This window comes from Humulus lupulus, chromosome 2, assembly GCF_963169125.1.
Source record: "Humulus lupulus chromosome 2, drHumLupu1.1, whole genome shotgun sequence".
Taxonomy (NCBI): domain Eukaryota; kingdom Viridiplantae; phylum Streptophyta; class Magnoliopsida; order Rosales; family Cannabaceae; genus Humulus; species Humulus lupulus.
In genome coordinates, this window is record NC_084794.1 from 277195120 (window position 1) to 277212588 (window position 17469).

Consider the following 17469-nt stretch of genomic DNA (forward strand, 5'->3'; position numbering starts at 1 on the left):
CGCTGTCGATTATTTCACAAAATGGATCGAGGCCGAACCCCTGGCCAGTATTACCTCGAATTTTTTTTTAGACTTTGTGGTCAAAAATATCATCTGCTGATATGGGATGCCCAGGAAGATAGTATCGAACAATGGTACCCAGATTGATAATGACCTGCTTACCCATTTCTGCGAGAAGAATGGGATAATAAAAAGCTTCTCCTTCATTGCTCATCCCCAATCAAATGGCCAGGTCGAAGCAGTCAATAAAACCCTAAAATGCTCCATAAAGAAAAGGCTGGAGGAGGCAAAATGAAGGTGGCTCAAGAAGTTACCTCGAGTTTTGTGGGCTTATCGAACCACAACTCAAACTTCAACAGGGCATACTCCTTTCTCCCTAGCATATGGATGCGAGGCCATGTTTCCAATTGAAGTCGAAATACCTACAATACGAAGTCATGCCTACAATCAGGCCTCGAACCATTCCCAGCTCGAAGAAAGTCTAGACCTCATTGAAGAAAGACGAGATGAATCTCAATTGAATAATGCTGCATACCAGCAATGAGCTACCAGATATTTCAACAAGAGGGTTCGAGATAGAAAATTCAGATTGGAAGATCTGGTATTAAGGCATGTATTTTTGGCTACACGAGACCCATCTGCTGGAGTACTCGGACCTAACTGGCAAGGACCTTGCCAGATCGAGTCTATAATTTGGCCTGGGGTGTATAAATTGGCGAGACTAAATAGAGAGTTGGTGCCGCAAGCTTGGAATGGTGAACATCTACGACCTTATTACCAATAATGTAGGAAGGGTGTTTTGTTGTAACCAAGCTTGTTTATTTTTCAGACCTTTTGCTAATAAAATGTTAAACTTTGCTCAAAAAGTTATTTTCTTTATTTTATGTTGTATTTTTTGCAAACTCTCTTAACTCAATAACCTATGGTCACACTCATTGGATATTAGGGGGGCATCAGTGGTATACAATCATACCATAAGTTAGAAAAAATAAATAACATAAAATAAAAATGTCTGGATCATTAACCTGACATAAAAGTTATAAGTGTATGGATTAATAACCAAACACGTAAGCTAAAGCTATCTGGATATAACTAGATTCGTGAGCTAAGATAGTTAGTCTGGTCATAACCAGACTATAAAAGTTATAAGTGTATGGATTAATAACCAAACATGCAAGCTAAAGCTATCTGGATATAACCAGATTCGCGAGCTAAGATAGTCTGGTCATAACCTGACTACTAAAGTTATAAGTGCATGGATTAATAACCAAACATGTGAGCTAAAGCTATCTGGGTATAACCAGATTCACGAGCTAAGATAGTCTGGTCATAAACAGACTATAAAAGTTATAAGTGTATGGATTAATAACAAAACACGTGAGCTAAAGCTATCTGGATATAACCAGATTCACGAGCTAAGATAGTCTAGTCATTGCCAGACTATAAAAGTTATAAGTGTAAGGATTAGTAACCTAGCACGTGAGCTAAATAAGTTTGGAACAAACCAGCTAAAACTAATCGACAAAAAGTTGGAATGTAAATAAACCTACTTTGAATTAAGTCGAGTTTGAGGCTGGAAACTTTTGCAAAAATTAGTTTCGACCTCACAACCTTGAGAAGCTACTCGAGGATGAGAAAAAGTGACTAGAGGAGCAAAATATAATTAAACTACTAAGATTACATGCCATATAAGTACTTTCGAGTGCATGGTAAAAGTAAATTCTGACCTTGACAATAACAAGGTCGGACATGGATATATCAAGTAAATTGTGCATGAATGCATTGAAACTCGAGCTTAAACCCAACAAGTGTGTTTGTACGAATAAACGAACATAAAAGCAAACCTTCAGTATGAAATGCTTGAAATATTTTGACCCAGAAATGTAAAGCAAAAATATTAAAGTAAAAGCTGAATGTAAAATCAAATGCATAAAAGTTTTTGAGCTAGAAAATTGCGTGCATAAAGATTAAAATTACTGTTTAAATAAACATAAAATAGCCCTAAGCAAGCTATGCATTGTCTTTGCCCCAAGGGAAAAAATATATAAGGTGTTACAAAAATATTTATTGGACGCAGCCCATGACCTTGCTTCTATGAAGCAGGCACATCCCCGTTAGTAGCACCAGACTTCTCCGCTACATCCTCTGCCTCGTCCATGGCATCCTCCTTGTCGAGTCGAGCTTTCCACCTCTTAAGGAATTCATCTTCGAGGTTGTCCAGAAAGCCTGTGTGTGTCGAGATCAGCGTTGTTGGCCCAGATACGGTACATGGCCATGTCGACAGCATGATCCTTCTTCTGCTTAAAATCCTCGAGGAGGCGAGCCTTCTTACCCTTTATTATCTCAAAGGTGGCTTTCTTCTCCTCTTCGAGCTTGGAATTCAACTCTTCAACTCTTTGATCCTGGAGTCTCTCTCCTTGATTTCAAAATCCTTAGCCTTCAGCTTTGACTCGAGATCAGACATTGTCAACTTCGCAGCCTTAAGCTCATCTGCGAGCTTTATCTGGAGGTTCTTTGCCTCCTACACATAGGAAAGGCTCGAGTGAACTTCATTGTTCAGCTTGTAATTAATCTGAGCAAACGCGGCAAAAGCTTGTACACAAATAAAAATGGGTTAGTAAACATAATGGATAAGTCCGAATGAACAACATGACAGAGTAAAAGGACTTACCGAGGTGAGGATCTCGCTACCCTTGTCATAAAAGGGTGTTGTTGTCTTGGCAGGAGATGAGGAACTTCCATTGAGGGGCGCCAAGGTTGCTGAAACTTTGGCCAACTCGGGATAGTACATTTGCGCCCAGACTAGCTCCGTGTGTCCTCGCAGCGTTGTCGATCACATACTCAGGGGCATGGGTCAAAATCGACAACAAGCGTTCCCGTGTGGGAACCTGCTTCTTTGGAGCTGGATTAGTTTGTTGAGAAGTTTTGATTGCAGGAGGAGGTGGGGGAAGCGAGATCTCGGTGGATACGCTGACCTTGGGGTTTGGATAAGCGGGTAGGCATGGGCCATGAGTGTCCGAGACAAGAGGTGTTGCCTTTGTTTTCTTCAAAATTTTGGAAGGGCGCCCCACTCTTTGCGACACCCTGGGCGCTTGCTCTGCTTGGCTCCCGAGCGACGGTTGAGTACATTGTCTAAATCAGACTCCATGTCGCCTACACATACACATTTTACACATGATCGAGCCTAAACTTGTAGAGTCCAAGAACTTTACTTAGCTAGTGAGATAGTAGTATTATAGTATTTATAGTATTATCTTTATGACTGTGGATTTTTGGTTCAGACCGGGACTTATTTGGACACTCATAGTAGTACTTGTAGACTTTCTAAGTTTAACCTATAGTTTAAGAATATTAATGTTAACCTAAGGTTTGATTAATAAGGCTGATATTGAGGATAATATTTATTATACTATAAGGTTTAGATAAGAACCAATAGGATTTTAAGCACATGTTATGTATGGGTGATTAAGGATTAAGTATTTTGAAGATTAAATTTAATAAGGGTAAAGTTTGAATGCTCTAAGGTCAGTCAGAAGCTTTGAATACGTTTGAGGGCTTAGTCAAGACTGTTTACTCAATTTGAATTAAGCTAAAAATGTGTAATTTCGTGTTTAAATAATCAGCGAATGCCGATATATCGCAGCTATAGGGGGCGATATATCGCAGCAGGTAGATATAGAAAATACGAAACGATGCACGTTTGCCTCGGGCATAATGGTCCAGGCGATATATCACCTATAGGGGGCGATTATCGCCTCCTTCAGCATATTTGGAATGCTTTTGAATTCGTTTTCCATTCAACCATTCAACCTTTTGATAAGTCCAACACCTTTTTGAACGAGTCTTCAGCCTCTGCTAAATGATTATTCAAATTATTTTCACCTAAAAAGCCATTATTTTTATTCAAGTTAAATTAAGATCCTTTCATTCCTAAACTCTATAAATAGGACCTAGTACCCATCCATTATTCATCTTTTGCTCTAAGTTCAGAGGTTGCAAGTTGCTAGGTGAGTGGGAGAGTGTAAACACTTGGGTGGGAAAATCATAAGCTTGATCATCATAAGCTTATCAAACACTTGGGAAAGTAAGGATTTATAGTATTTCTGTTCGAGGTTTAGATTGGTCTTACAAGTCTTCAAGGTAACCCAAACTCTAGTTCGTTTCTGTACTTTTTCTTAAAAGCTTTCATAATCTTCTACTTATTCTAACCTTATTCTTATTTTGGTTAGGAAATCTAAGAACTCGCACATAAGTTTTTGGTAAGTATTTTCTCAATGGTTTAGTCCTTCCATTCCTTTCAATTCTCTTCTTCTCTATACTCACTCTTTTTCAAATGGTTCTTAGGAGTGTTCCAAAGTCCCACCTCTATCCTCTTATCCCGGTATTTTGGTAAGGAAAATAGGATAGAATCTATATGTTATATGCTTATGTTATCTTATGTTTTTATGTTATGAAATGTGTTATGTATGTATGTATGTAGACTTGGGCATATGACCCATATGACTAACAAGCCCCAAATAGACTATGGGCATATGACCTGCTTAGCTAGTAGGACCCCACTAATCTAATGGGCATATGACTTGTTTAGTTTATGGGACCCCAAGTAATAATGGCCATTATAGTATGTGTATGATATAAGTGTTATGTTATGTTTTTATGTTTCTTATGAATTTATGTATATGAAATATGTGTTAGATTTTCCTTGCTGGGCATTAGGCTCATTCCTTTTTGTTTATATGTGCAGGAAAATAGCTATAGTGGCGGGTAAGGTTCGTGGATGCTTGGGGAATGTGTATCGGTGATGAATGGATTCAAGGAGTCGAGAGTTCGATTTCGAGGATGTAGTCTTTATTTATGGTTTATGTGTATTTTCCGCACCTTTTTATGTAATCTCTTTTCATTTCAATTAAGATATGTTTTCTTTTTAAAACAATGGGATCCCATATCCTGCTTTGAGTTATGTAAGTTTGAATATTGGTTTTTACAAGCTTTTAATAAAGTATGATCTTTTTCACTTGTAAGTTCTATTGAAGATTAGGGTCTATGTATAGTTTTCGTTAATGGTCCAAAGTCTAGAGTAGTTGGGTCATTACAAAACTACATAAAAGAAACAAGGCTAAAGTCAAAAGAAACCTAACTGGTACTCTCCCCCGAGCTTGTGCTCGGCGACCAAGTAATCCCCCTATATTCAGAGGATGTTGGAGGAGTCCCTTCCCTATATGTGGGGGATAGCCTTGAAAGGCCTCTATAGTCATTGGTCCCATATTGAACAGCGACGCCATCCCAAACTTTGTTTAAATTATATATAGTTTGGAATTTGCCTAACCAACTATCGAGCCTATGTACCCTATGATCTACCCAGGACCAAACATGAAAGTTATCTCTGGAATCCGGGAATAGGAACAGAGTGTTGGGCTTGTGCTTAAGCATAGAAGGAGACCACATGGGTGAGCTAGGTTTGTCGTGACGGCGAGCCACAGAGAGTCGGGCCCGCGAACTCGATGACTTCCATCTCGGGGGGAGTTCCTCAGTGGGAAGTGGTACATGCTCCCACTTGAAGTACTTCCAGTAGGCAGTGTCGTCTATCGACTGATCTTGCTCCAAGAGAGTACAGGCTCGGAGCCGTTCTTCATGGAGAAGATAAGATAGGGATCGTCGACCATACATAAATTGGAGCAGAGCTACCTTGTGCTCCACCATTGACTCTGTGGGTGTGGGATGGTGAAAGTTGGCTGAAGAAATGGATGTGTTATTATTTCAAGCTCAATCATTAATCGAGCAAGAAAAGGAATATGTATAAGTACTTACGAATTTGTTGGAATGAATAGAATTTTGAAGGAGCAAGGTCATCCATCCAGAAGAAGGCCAGTTTGAAGTTTGGAGGATGGTTCAGCATATCCTCGAAGAACTTCTTCTCCTTTGGGTAGCTCAACAAATAGTGTAAGCCATATGCTCCCCGAGCTCGAGAGGGGTTTTCTCTTCAAACAAAAGAGATACATGATCTCTTGAGGTGAGGGTCCTACCCACTTCAGCTCATGGTACAGGGACTTGAGGGTGGACAGAATCCTATAAGAATTGGTCTGGAGTTGGAATGGGGCAAGCCCAACAAAATCCAAAAAATTCTTAAAAAAGGATTTCAGGGGCAGTAGGGCTCCTGCCTTCATATGCTCGCAACTCTAGGCTGTGAGCTTAATCTTGCTATCGGGTTTGCCATCACCCGGGACATAGCAGCTCAGCTCGTTCAGAGTTGCAGGTTGACACATCAACGTGCTGGAGAGCTTTAGGCCATGGGAAGCTAGAATGTTAGAAATTTGGCTCATTGAAGTGACTGAGCTCCAATAATGCTCAACCTCAAAGAATTCCTCCCTGGAGGTAGGAATGGTTGTAGCTCGAGAAGTAGAGGGGTGATCTGAAGGGTCTTCCATCAGCGAAAAGGAAAGTGCACCAGGCTCGTAAGCAACGGTGACTCTGAGTTTGGGATCGAGTGGGATAGACCCGATCTCAAGGTCCGAATCTGGATAAATCGCGACCTGAAGTTTTTTCCTTTTTCTTTCCTCAACCTCTTTAATCTGATGTTAGAAATGGACTCGGATGTCCTCTTGTTCTCACCTCGCGTGGTGTTCGCGTATCAATCGCTGGTTTTGAGTGAAGGGAGACTCTGGTTCTCAGAGTTTTGCGACATCTAGCAAGAAAGAAAAGGGTGAGGGCCAGGCATACAAGAAATTAGAGTATAGTTTTGGTGATTTGAGCTCGAAAGCCCGAGATCATGGAGTAAGCTCAATCGAGACCAAGGTCTCAAAAGGACATATCGAATTCGAAGATAATCCCCCGAATTATTGTAAAGTTCGGGCTTCGAGTGTATACTTATCGTGAGAGTGGGAAAGTTTGGATTCATTTTAAAAATCCTGGATTTCTAGGGATAAAGTTGACGGTTACCTAAAAAGTGATAATTTTGGGATTTGTGCAATTAAAAACCCTAATCCAAAACCCCCATTTCTTGGCTTACATGATACACTACCTATAATCTGAAGAAAAAAAAACCCTACGTTCATATTTTTTGCACTAAATCTGGGTTTTAGAATTATGTTGTCAAATACTTTGAATCGAAAGTATCAGCTAAGAAGTGCGACTAAAACTACCAACTACAACATGCATTCATATGGGGATGAAGAACGTAAAAATGCGTGAAGAGATAAGAGAACAAGAAACTTACACACGGTGGATGGCGGATACAGTGAGATCAATGACTGTAGGAGCGATTGCAAGGAAGCTCTCACGGAGTCAAAAATGCCAAGGTTGTTATGTCTCTTTGGTTTGGAGAACATGCAAAAAGGAAAGGAGAGTTTACGGCTTTGGTTTTTTCTTTTTCTCTGAAAACTGGTATGTAAAATGAAGATGATGAAGGAGGAGAGAGAGCTCATATATATGACCTCGTGGGATGTCAATGGTCGAGTATATTTGGGCCTTTGGTTTGATCTTGAGTGTGATCTGACGGATGGGGGGCAAACGTGACAATGGCGGCAAAAAGCTGAATGCGAAAAGACGTGGACGTGGTTGAAAAGTACTCAAGTACTTTATTTGAGCAATCCGTGGCTAACACGTGTCCACACTCGAGTGCAGTAGGTGGCCCAATTTTCGAAGGTGGTAGTTCAAAAGTTTCATTCTCATAGGATTCGAACTGATACTTTTGTGGGGGAAAAATGTTACACCCTGATTTCGAAATTGGAAATCTTGATCTCGAAATTTAGGCTCGTAAGGTGTAAGCTCGAAATAAGCATAATCGTCATGTAATCAACATTAATGAGAAAGTCAAGGACAGTCTCACTAAGCAGTAAATGTGACAACATCAGAATTAGTGAGGTCGGAAGTTACGTAGTTTTAGAGGTGTTCCAAGGTCATAAGTTAGGTTCGAAGCTCACAATGGAAATAGCTCAACACTTGTAAAAATCTCCTGATTCAGTTCCTGCCATCAGGCAAGACGGTTCGAGCTCAAGTGTTGTAAGCTCGGAGAGGATTATATCGACAACGTTACTCGTTGAGAACATAGGCGAACCAAGGTGTCGAGCTCCGAAGTTTCGAAGGCGTGTGAGCCTAGCGTCCAAGCTCGCAAGCTGTTTGTGAACATGTTTATTGTTGTAAAATCCCTATGTTTAAGGGATCAGATGTAATCTGTTATTAAATCCCAAATATCATGGGATATATACGCGTACGTAGTAACTATGTGCATTTAATTGCATTTATTTAATTCATTTGTAGAATAATTCCCTAAAATATATGGGAAGAGATTTGGCAAACCACTCTATAAATAGAGTGGAACAATTCATTTGTAAGGACTGAGAAACTTGTACTGGGAAAACTCTGTATATTTGCTTCCAGAAAGCTTTAGGAGAATCCAAAAAGAGTGAATAACACAGACTCGTGGACTAGGCAGATTTTAATTGCTGAACCACGTAAAAAATCTTGTCTATACTGTTTGTTTCCTTTGGTATATTTTGTTTAATTGCTCTTTTTTTCTAAGTTGACGAAAAACAGTGTCAACACATAAACAATGTTTTGGTTTAATTTTTCTTTTAATTTTTTTATGTCATTCTTTTATATATATATAATATTATAAATTTAGTAAAAATAATTAATAAATTTTATAAATAAAGCTAAGCATGCATGTATATATATATATATGACAAGACTGGAGATTGAATATATATAATTAAATTATCCCAAATTTTTAATAGGATTATATTTATTTTATACTAAGGGAATTATCATTAGGTTTTGGAATATTTTGTTTTTCAAAATCCTCTTCAATTTGTTTATTTTTTTGGAAAAAAAATACATGATATAAAACTATATATCAAACCCTATTCAATCCAGTCTCTTACTATAATATATGATCTAATTAAGTTATTAATAACTTTTCCACTATACCATATTATGCAAGATATTTAATTTGTTCAACATTTATACATACAAAAATCGAGGTATATTCACTACGACAAAAAAGGTTTTTTAGGACTAGCATTGCGAGTCTTAAAAAAGTTACAATTCCTAATTTTTCAGCTCAGGTGTTTTTAGGACTCGCAAAGCGAGTCCTAAAAGAGTATTAAGGACTTCCAAAGCAAGTCCTTAAAATTGTTAAGTAAAACACTCATTTTTTAGCCCAGATTTTTTTAGGACACTCATTGCGAGTCCTAAATTGTGTTTTTTCAGGACTCTCAATGAGTGTCCTAAAAACTCCATAAACATTTTTAAGGAATTGCATTTATGTGCATGTCCTAAAAAAGTGTCCTGTAAATGGTATTTTGTAGTAGTGATTATTATATGTCGATTTGAGAATTTACACATATGGAGCTATTAATTAGCTCTTTTAAATATGAACAAACAACAATAGATTTGATTCTCAAATCTCAAATTCTAATAAAAAAAAAAGTTTAGAGGAAGATACTTGTCTTTGTATGGACAATATAATAGAGCATTCATAGCCCAAAGTTGCGGCTCAGTTGGTAAGGGCGACCTTGAGGAGGTAATTCCTCACAGGTTTGAATCCCCACTGAGCCAATACTCCGTAATGGGCCACTGGGGCAGTCTCCGGCCGAAGCGATGTGGCGGGTCCAATGGAGTGTGGCATCATCAAAAATTGGTGCGCCTCCGGGCTTTGTGGCATCGTTCAAGTGGTGGTAATACCGCTTAGCACCAGGGCCTCCAGGGATTAGTGGGGGTGGGGCCCCTGATACCCTGGGTATCAAAAAAAAATATATATATATATAATATAGCATTCATCGTCTTGCAGATATCTCTTGCACTATTTGAAACCATTATTGCAATTCTTTAGCATCATTCAATTTTCATTTTAACTAGCTAACTTAGTGCATTGATCTTTCAAACTTTCCATTATTCCTTCGGTGAACTTTCGGCTAAATAATTATTAATAATTAGCATATACACTACAAAATATTTATGGAATATTTATATTGATTTACACACTTCATGACAGAGGCATAATATGAATTTTGTACTCTTGATTAATTAAAATTAAATGTACTAATAAGAACAAACGTCCACTACTATAAATATAGGCTTTCTCTATAGTTTTTTTTTTCAACCTTAAATAAAAAGCGCAGAGAGAATATTTGAATGACTCTCAAATATCACATTTAATACCCGCCTAAAAAAATATTATGTTATTGCATTTTTTTTTTAAAAAAAACACAGTGCAAATAGTAATTGTTGGGAGGCAGAGACATTAATGCTTTAAATCATGTATATATATTTGTTGACGCGATTTTTCGCCAACAGTGTATTAAGAAATAATAAGGTAGATTAGTGCTTAGTAATAAACCATAATAAAAAAATGAAATGAATTAAGATGAACACAAATCTTTTACGTGGTTCAGTGGTTAAAATCCATATAGTCCACGAGTCTATATTATTGTTGTTTCTCTCTCTATTTTGGCAGAGCTTTAATATTACAGAATAATCGGTCCATTTTCCTATCCAATATTCTCAGTATTTATAGATAAATTTCATGGACAGGTTTGGGTAACCGCGTGAGTCAATCACGCATATACATATTTATTACATTTAATACATATATTTCTCATTTATAATAGAATATGATTTTATTATACAGTAAATGTTCTCCTAATATCTGGGACATTAAATATGACAACCTGGTCATAAATAATCCTATAATGGGACTCGAGTCTTTGGGGATTCGCGGGTACGCAATATATTTGAGTTATCATGAGCTAGATATCTCTCTAAGCTCGTACTTCGACAACTGTTTGGATATTATGAGCTCACACTTTATAACCTTCGTGTTTGTAGTTCGGGTTAAACCGAGGATGCCTAACACCACACGTGCCCATGTGAAACTGGAGTTGCTTACGTGGATAATAGGCATATATCATTCCCTTGGTTATTTCTCCGTATATTTATTTACCAGTTGTACCCGAACTGAGTGAATGACTCGAGCTAAAATTAAGGTACAACAATATTCATAAAAGTGATTTATTTTGAAGTTTTAGGGAAAAAATGAAGAAATTTTGAGTGAGTTTAATGGAGTTTTAATGTATGTTTATAGGTTGGTTTTTTTTTGTTGTTGTAATTTTTGGACGTTTTTGAATGTCTATGTAGGATTAGAAGTCATTTTCATCCTTCAAAACAGGTATTGATCTCTTAAACTTAATTTTTTTAATATTTATTAATACCTAATGTATTTGTTTTTTTTAATAATGTTAATTTTAATTATGTGTGTCAATATATTATTTTTTACATTATAATATTGTTTTTTACATAACTTTTTATATTATTCACATAATGAAATTTTTTTAAGTTAATTTTTGTTAATTATTTTAGGAATCTAAATTTATTATTAATTTATCACTAATTTTGTAATTATGGTTCAATAAATTTAATTTTACTCGTTTAACTAATTTATTAGAAAGTTACTAGTTAAAATTTGAGTTTACATGTTTTAATTTAATAAGTAATTTTTAATACTCTAAACTATACCAATTACCATATTTACTAATCATTATTTAAACTTTTATTGTAGGAAATACTTGTGTTGAAATTGTTGAAGATTAATTTTGAAGGTGAGTAGTAATTATACTTAATGTTTTATTTTTATTTTTGAAATTATACAAACTATTGTTAGAAGACTTTGAATATATTAGATATTCATCCGTAGTGAAGAAGGTTCTGAGATAAAATTGTGTGCTGCGGAGATAACAGAAGGTTGAGAACATGTGTGACTTAATTAGTGAAGTAAGTTTTGCGAATTCTGTGAGTTGCGGTAGTTTATGGACGAAATTATGCATGTTTATTGTTGTGTTTGTTTGAATTAAATTCATAGGTAGCAATAATTTGTGATATGCTATAGAAACAAAGGAAAATGTAACGACCCAAAATTACTAATAAGGCTTAAGAGCCTTAATTAGTGTGTCGGGAGGGCATAATTGGTTTATGTGTGATTTAAATGATTTAATGCATGATTATGTGATAAGCATGCTTATATGATTATATGGATATGTGAAATGCATGACTACGAGTATTAGTATGCATAAAGGCCCTGTTTAGCGTATAGGGGCATATTTGTAATTTTGGCCCGTAGAGGGCATCAATGTGATTATATGCGATAAATTGTTGAGACCACATTATTATGTGGACATATTTGCAGCATACAACTCGAGACGGTCCTAGTGAGCGGTTTGGTGAAATTGTCACGATCGGGATTTATACCCGACTTGGAGGAGCCTGGGGGTATTTTCGGGAATTTAGGAGATATATTGGAGATTATTAGATATTGGGTAAATAATTGTTGATTAATTGGATGATGGGATTTAAGTGGTAAATATTAGGAACACTTGACGAATTAGTGGGAATTGGGAACAAATGACAATTATAACCCTAGTTTAGATTGAGGTTAGCTTTATTTTGGGAGGGCATTATGCTCATTTGTTAGTTAAGGATGTGATCAGCTGTCTAAGTTAGGTTAAGGCAGAAGGGTTGAGAATATTCTAGGAAAAAAAGTTCAGCTTTCTCTCTCTCTCCCATCCCCTCACGTTTTCTCTCTTACTCTCGCTCTCCTTCATTGAAAATAAAGTTAAGCTTGGGTTGGGAAACTTGGAGGAATTTGAGGAAGAATTCAACTGGGACTTGAAGGATTGGAGCTGGAAAATTTAGGTAAGAGTCTGGCTCTAGTTTATGTGTTTTTGTTGATGAGTTTAAGTATGAGGATTAAGGTATTCATGAGTGTGGTGATAGAGTGAGTTTTGGGTAGGAATTTCAGTGGGTTATGCTTGATTACTATGACTGAGTTGAGGTATAGTTTCTATGTTAGTGATTGAGAGTATTAGATTTAAGAAATAGGTGAATATGGGTCTTAATTTGTAACTTGATTTATGTTGAATTGGTGGGATCAAAGAGGGAAAATTATGGGCTTGGTTGAGTGTTTATGGTTGGAAGAAGAAGGAGGAAAACCCAGGTTTTTCCTGGGTACATATGGCGCGCCGTGACCCAGCCTGGGGGCGCCGCGGCGCGTGTGGCCCTCCTGGCCATGGGAACTCTCTGACTTAGGGGTGTGCTGCGACTTGCTTGGCCAAGTCGCGACCCGCCTCCTCTTTGGTGTGATAGCTTGTTCTCTGACTTGGGTCAAGTCGCGACTGGCTGGGCCAAGTCGCGACCCGCCTGGGGTTTTTAAACTTGGAAGAGTTCTTAGTGTTGTTAGGTTTCGGGGGTTTGAACTTAGGGGCTCGGGATAATTTCTATTGCCCGGTTTAGTAAAAATTGAGGTCGCGGAGGCTAGTTTTGCTACCTAAGTATTTTATTTCTGATTGGAAGTTGATAGATATTGATAATTCTTGTGACTAGGTTTGACGCTAAGGCTCGAGGCTAGGGATCGTGCTCGGACTCAATTCACCTTCTCTGTTCGGAAACAAAGGTAAGAAAACTGTACCCTATTTTGTGGTCATGCTGGGACTAAGAGTTCTCTATGCTTGTATGTAGTGTCATGTGATGGTATTATGCCATGGGGACATGAGATAAATGGCCTAAGAATGCCGAAATTAATATTGGCGCACAAGGACGCGACTCGGCCTAAGTGAGCCGGAGTCAGTGGGATAAATAGAGGGTGCGGCCTAAGGGCGTCGACCCTGGATATTGTATGGTATGTTTATTAATGTTTTTTTTTTATCAAGAAAGAAAATATTTATTAATCACAACCAGATTACAATCTAACAACCTCCCTCAATGAGAAGGCACCAACAACATTACAAGGAACATATTTTCCTTACAACGATCCTCTCATTTCCTTTCATTTTCTTTTGTATAAAGCACCTAATTCTATAGCTAATATCTTTTTTTTTTTATCATATCTACTATAAAATTGACTCTATGAGAGTAACTATTAACATAACAAGTATTCCGATTATACCAAATGTAATAAATTGTTGCTAAGAATACAGCCCCCACAATCGCTGCCTTAACACCTCTTCTCATATCTTCAATCCATCGGGTCCAGCCACTGAATTTTAAAGGCCAATTGCATTCAATCCAATCTTCGATTTCATGCACCACCTGCTGAGAGAAAAAGCAATCAAAAAATAAATGTTCATGGTTCTCTTCAGTTTGTTCACAAACCGGGCAGCGGAAGTAATCAAGATTCATAAGCACCCTATGCAAGTGATCCCGAGTTAACAACTTATCATTCACCGCTTTCCAAGTAATAAATAGATGCTTTGGCACACTCATCCTATTCCACACAAAGGGATGGTACTTGACTGGATCTTGGTGTATAAATCTCGTATAAAGTAAACCAATTTTGAATCTCCCTTGACTGCCAGCTTCATCAATATCCTTTTGAGTAAAAATTTCTCGAGTGTGACAAATTTTGTGCCAATACCAACTTGAATCTGCCTTAAGTTGGTATTGCCAGAAACTTTGACCCTTTAAGTAGACAGTGTTAATCCATTTCACCCACAGAGTCTCTTTTTGGTGACTAATAGCTCAAACATATTTGCCAAGCATTTCCTTGTTCCACTTAGCTCCTTCACCGAAACCCAAACCTCCAAAAAAATTTGGCAAGCAAACAGTGGACCAGGGGGTGAGATGAAAATTATTCCTGGTACCATTGTTACCCCACATAAACCACAAGCAAAGCTTGTCTACCTCTTTGACTATGCTTTGAGGGAGCAAGAAGATGTTCATCCAATAGTTTCACAATCCCAAAAGAATTGATGTGATGAGTTGAGTCCGCCCTGCATAAGATAGATGTCTACTAGCCCAAGTGTGAAGCCTTAGTTTAATTTTTTAAGAATCTCACCACAATCTGCCACTTTCCATTTTGTTGGCCTCATAGGAATCCCCAGGTATTTAAGAGGAAAAGTTCCCTCTTCAAGCTGCAAAATCTGAAGCAGCTGGACCTTGACAGCAGCCGAAACACCTCCAAAAAACACCTGAGATTTACTGAGATTGGCCTTCAACCCTGTACTACTGCAAAATTCCTCAAAAACATGTTTAACAATCTGGGCTGAGCCGCTGTTAGCTTTATAGAAAATCACTAAGTCATCAGCAAAGCAAAGGTTAATAACCTTAAGGCTTTTACACATAGGGTGATATCAGAAATATTTTTGCAGAGCCCCTAGTTGAAGCAGCCGAGTGAGGTATTCCATAACCAAGACAAACAGTAATGGTGAGATAGGGTCTCCTTGGCGAAGTCCCTTAACACTCCGAAACCCCCCCTGCAATCTTCCATTCAACATGAGAACATAAGAAGTGCCACAGAGACACACCATCACCCAATGAATGAATCTGGTAGGAAATCTTAGACAGATTAACAACCTCTCCAAAAAGCACCAGTCTACTATATCATAGGCCTTACTTAGGTATATCTTCAAAGCACACCTCAGGGAAGTATTTCTTCGATTATAATTCTTGATCAAATCTTGAAAAATAAGAATATTATGAGCTAGAGATCTCCCTTTAACAAAGGCACCTTGATTTTGACTTATCAGATTAGGTAAAACTTCCGAGAGTCTACTACATATCATTTTTGAAATGCACTTATATAAAGTGTTGCAACACGCTATGGGCCTGTAGTTAACCGCTCTGCTAGGCATATCAGTTTTAGGGACCAGAGCAAGAACTGTTTCATTAAGCTCTGCAGGGATCTGCTCATAATGAAAGAACTCAAGGATAGCCTCTGATATGTCATCCCCTATATTCTGCCACATAGCCTTGTAAAACTCAAAACCATATCCATCCGACCCTGGACTTTTTGTGCCTGGAATGCTAAAAAGAGCCTTCTTGACATCAGATTTCCTAAACTCCCTAGTCAAACTCAGCTGCATCTCAATATCCAGACAAGGACCCAACTCTATACACTGAGAATTAAAAGTACTATTGGCTGAACTAGAGATTCCCACATAACCTCTTAAATGGTCCAAGAAATGATGAACCACTTCGTTGTAATCATCAATTATGACCCCCTGCTCATTCAGAAAGGAAATAATATGGTTCTCCTCCCTTCGTTTTTTAATGCACGCATGAAAGTATGAGTTATTATCATCACCCTTCTACAGCCAAGTAACTTTGCTGTGTTGGATCAAAAAACTTTTGTACCTGGCAGAGTGATCTTGATAACGATCTGCTGCTATTTTTTCAGCCTCCTGAGCAGCAATATATGTTGGTGAAGCTTGAGCTCTAGTGAGTGCCAGTTGATAGTCACCTTTTGCTTGATGATATCCCTGCTCAACATCTCCAATTTCCTCCCTATTAAAAGCTTTCAGAATATGCTTTAGACGAAGCAGCTTTTTAGTCACACCCAGCAAACCCCTCACTGTCATAGGTTTGTTCTAGCTTTCTATAACTACCTCTTTAAACCCTCTGTGAGCAATCTAGAAATTAAAAAACCGAAATGGCTTTATGCCCAGATTACCAAGTTTGAGAGTTTTGATAAGGAAATAACAGTGGTCCGAATGGACATCCCATTGGAATTCTGCAATAGAGTTAGGCAATGCATCTATCCAATCTTCATTAATAAACACATGATCAATTTTCGAGTAAACCCTATCCCCTCCATCCTGCTTATTGGACCAGATGAAATTAGAACCAATACTCTTTAGAGAAGCCAACTGAGTATGGGCAAGCCAAGCTTTAGAGTCAAGAATCTCAGCAGCACTTATTGTCCTCCCTCCCGCTCTATCATCAAAGTTAAACACAACATTGAAATCTCCCACAATCAACCAAGGCTTGTTCAGAACATGAATAAACGAAGGACCCCTCCACATCTCCAATCTCTCATCCATAGTGTTAAGACCATAAACAAAAGTGACCAAAATATCCATCTGCATGCCTGTAAGTTTAACTAAACAGTGAACAAATTGTTGTTGTTCCAATAGTACCTGAACTTTTATAAACGACTTCTGCCAAAGAACTAAGATTCTGCCTTCTCTGACATTACTACTATAGTAATCCCAGCCAAGGAACAATTTAGCCATCATATCATCAACTTTATCCTTCTTCATTTTATTCTCTAATAAAGCTCCAATTCCTACTTTATTCATTATTAAGAGATTCAGAATAACAGATTGCTTTTCCCTCTTATTCATACCCTTACATTCCAACTAAGTATATTGGAGTAGTCCATCAAGCTTTGAGTTATTTAAGTTCCCAATTTTTCCTCCTTTCCCCTGTTCCTGAAGAACCTTAAAAGCATTATGTTTTTTGTCTATATCAGTCCTCACTAACTTCCCTCTCCCTTTTGATGGGCCTTGGCTCATGGGTGCTACATGGTGCAGGTAAAGGCAAGAGTAAGCTGGACCAACTCTGATCTGGAGAGCTCTAGGGGCGGAATGTACATAGCCGGTTGCTCGGCTGCCACGGTCGAGGGATGAAACAGAGACATGAGACCCTAAAATGCTTGTTTTTCCATTAGATTGGCTTATGATTGTTTACAACCTTTGGAATTTT

The 17469-nt window shown here is 37.9% G+C and overlaps 1 protein-coding gene across 1 annotated transcript; it reads right to left on the bottom strand.

Annotated features, from left to right (window-relative positions):
* Positions 1-14795: 14795 nt before the first annotated feature.
* Positions 14796-17108, bottom strand: LOC133815532 (uncharacterized). Its single transcript, XM_062248364.1, has 5 exons — positions 16411-17108; positions 16120-16269; positions 15403-16023; positions 15184-15309; positions 14796-15096 (listed from the first exon to the last, which is right to left on the bottom strand). The coding sequence occupies exons 1-5, from the start codon at positions 17106-17108 to the stop codon at positions 14796-14798; spliced, it is 1896 nt and encodes a 631-aa protein (XP_062104348.1).
* Between the last annotated feature and the right edge of the window lie 361 nt (positions 17109-17469).

Coding starts and splice junctions, on each gene's coding strand:
- LOC133815532 (XM_062248364.1), bottom strand. CDS start 17,108: ATGAATAAGAGGGAAAAGCAATCTGTTATTCTGAATCTCTTAATAATG. Junction 16,270..16,410: donor CTGGGCATAAAGCCATTTCG/GTTTTTTAATTT, acceptor AGCTTTTAATAG/GGAGGAAATTGGAGATGTTG. Junction 16,024..16,119: donor TATCAAGATCACTCTGCCAG/GTACAAAAGTTT, acceptor TAAAAAACGAAG/GGAGGAGAACCATATTATTT.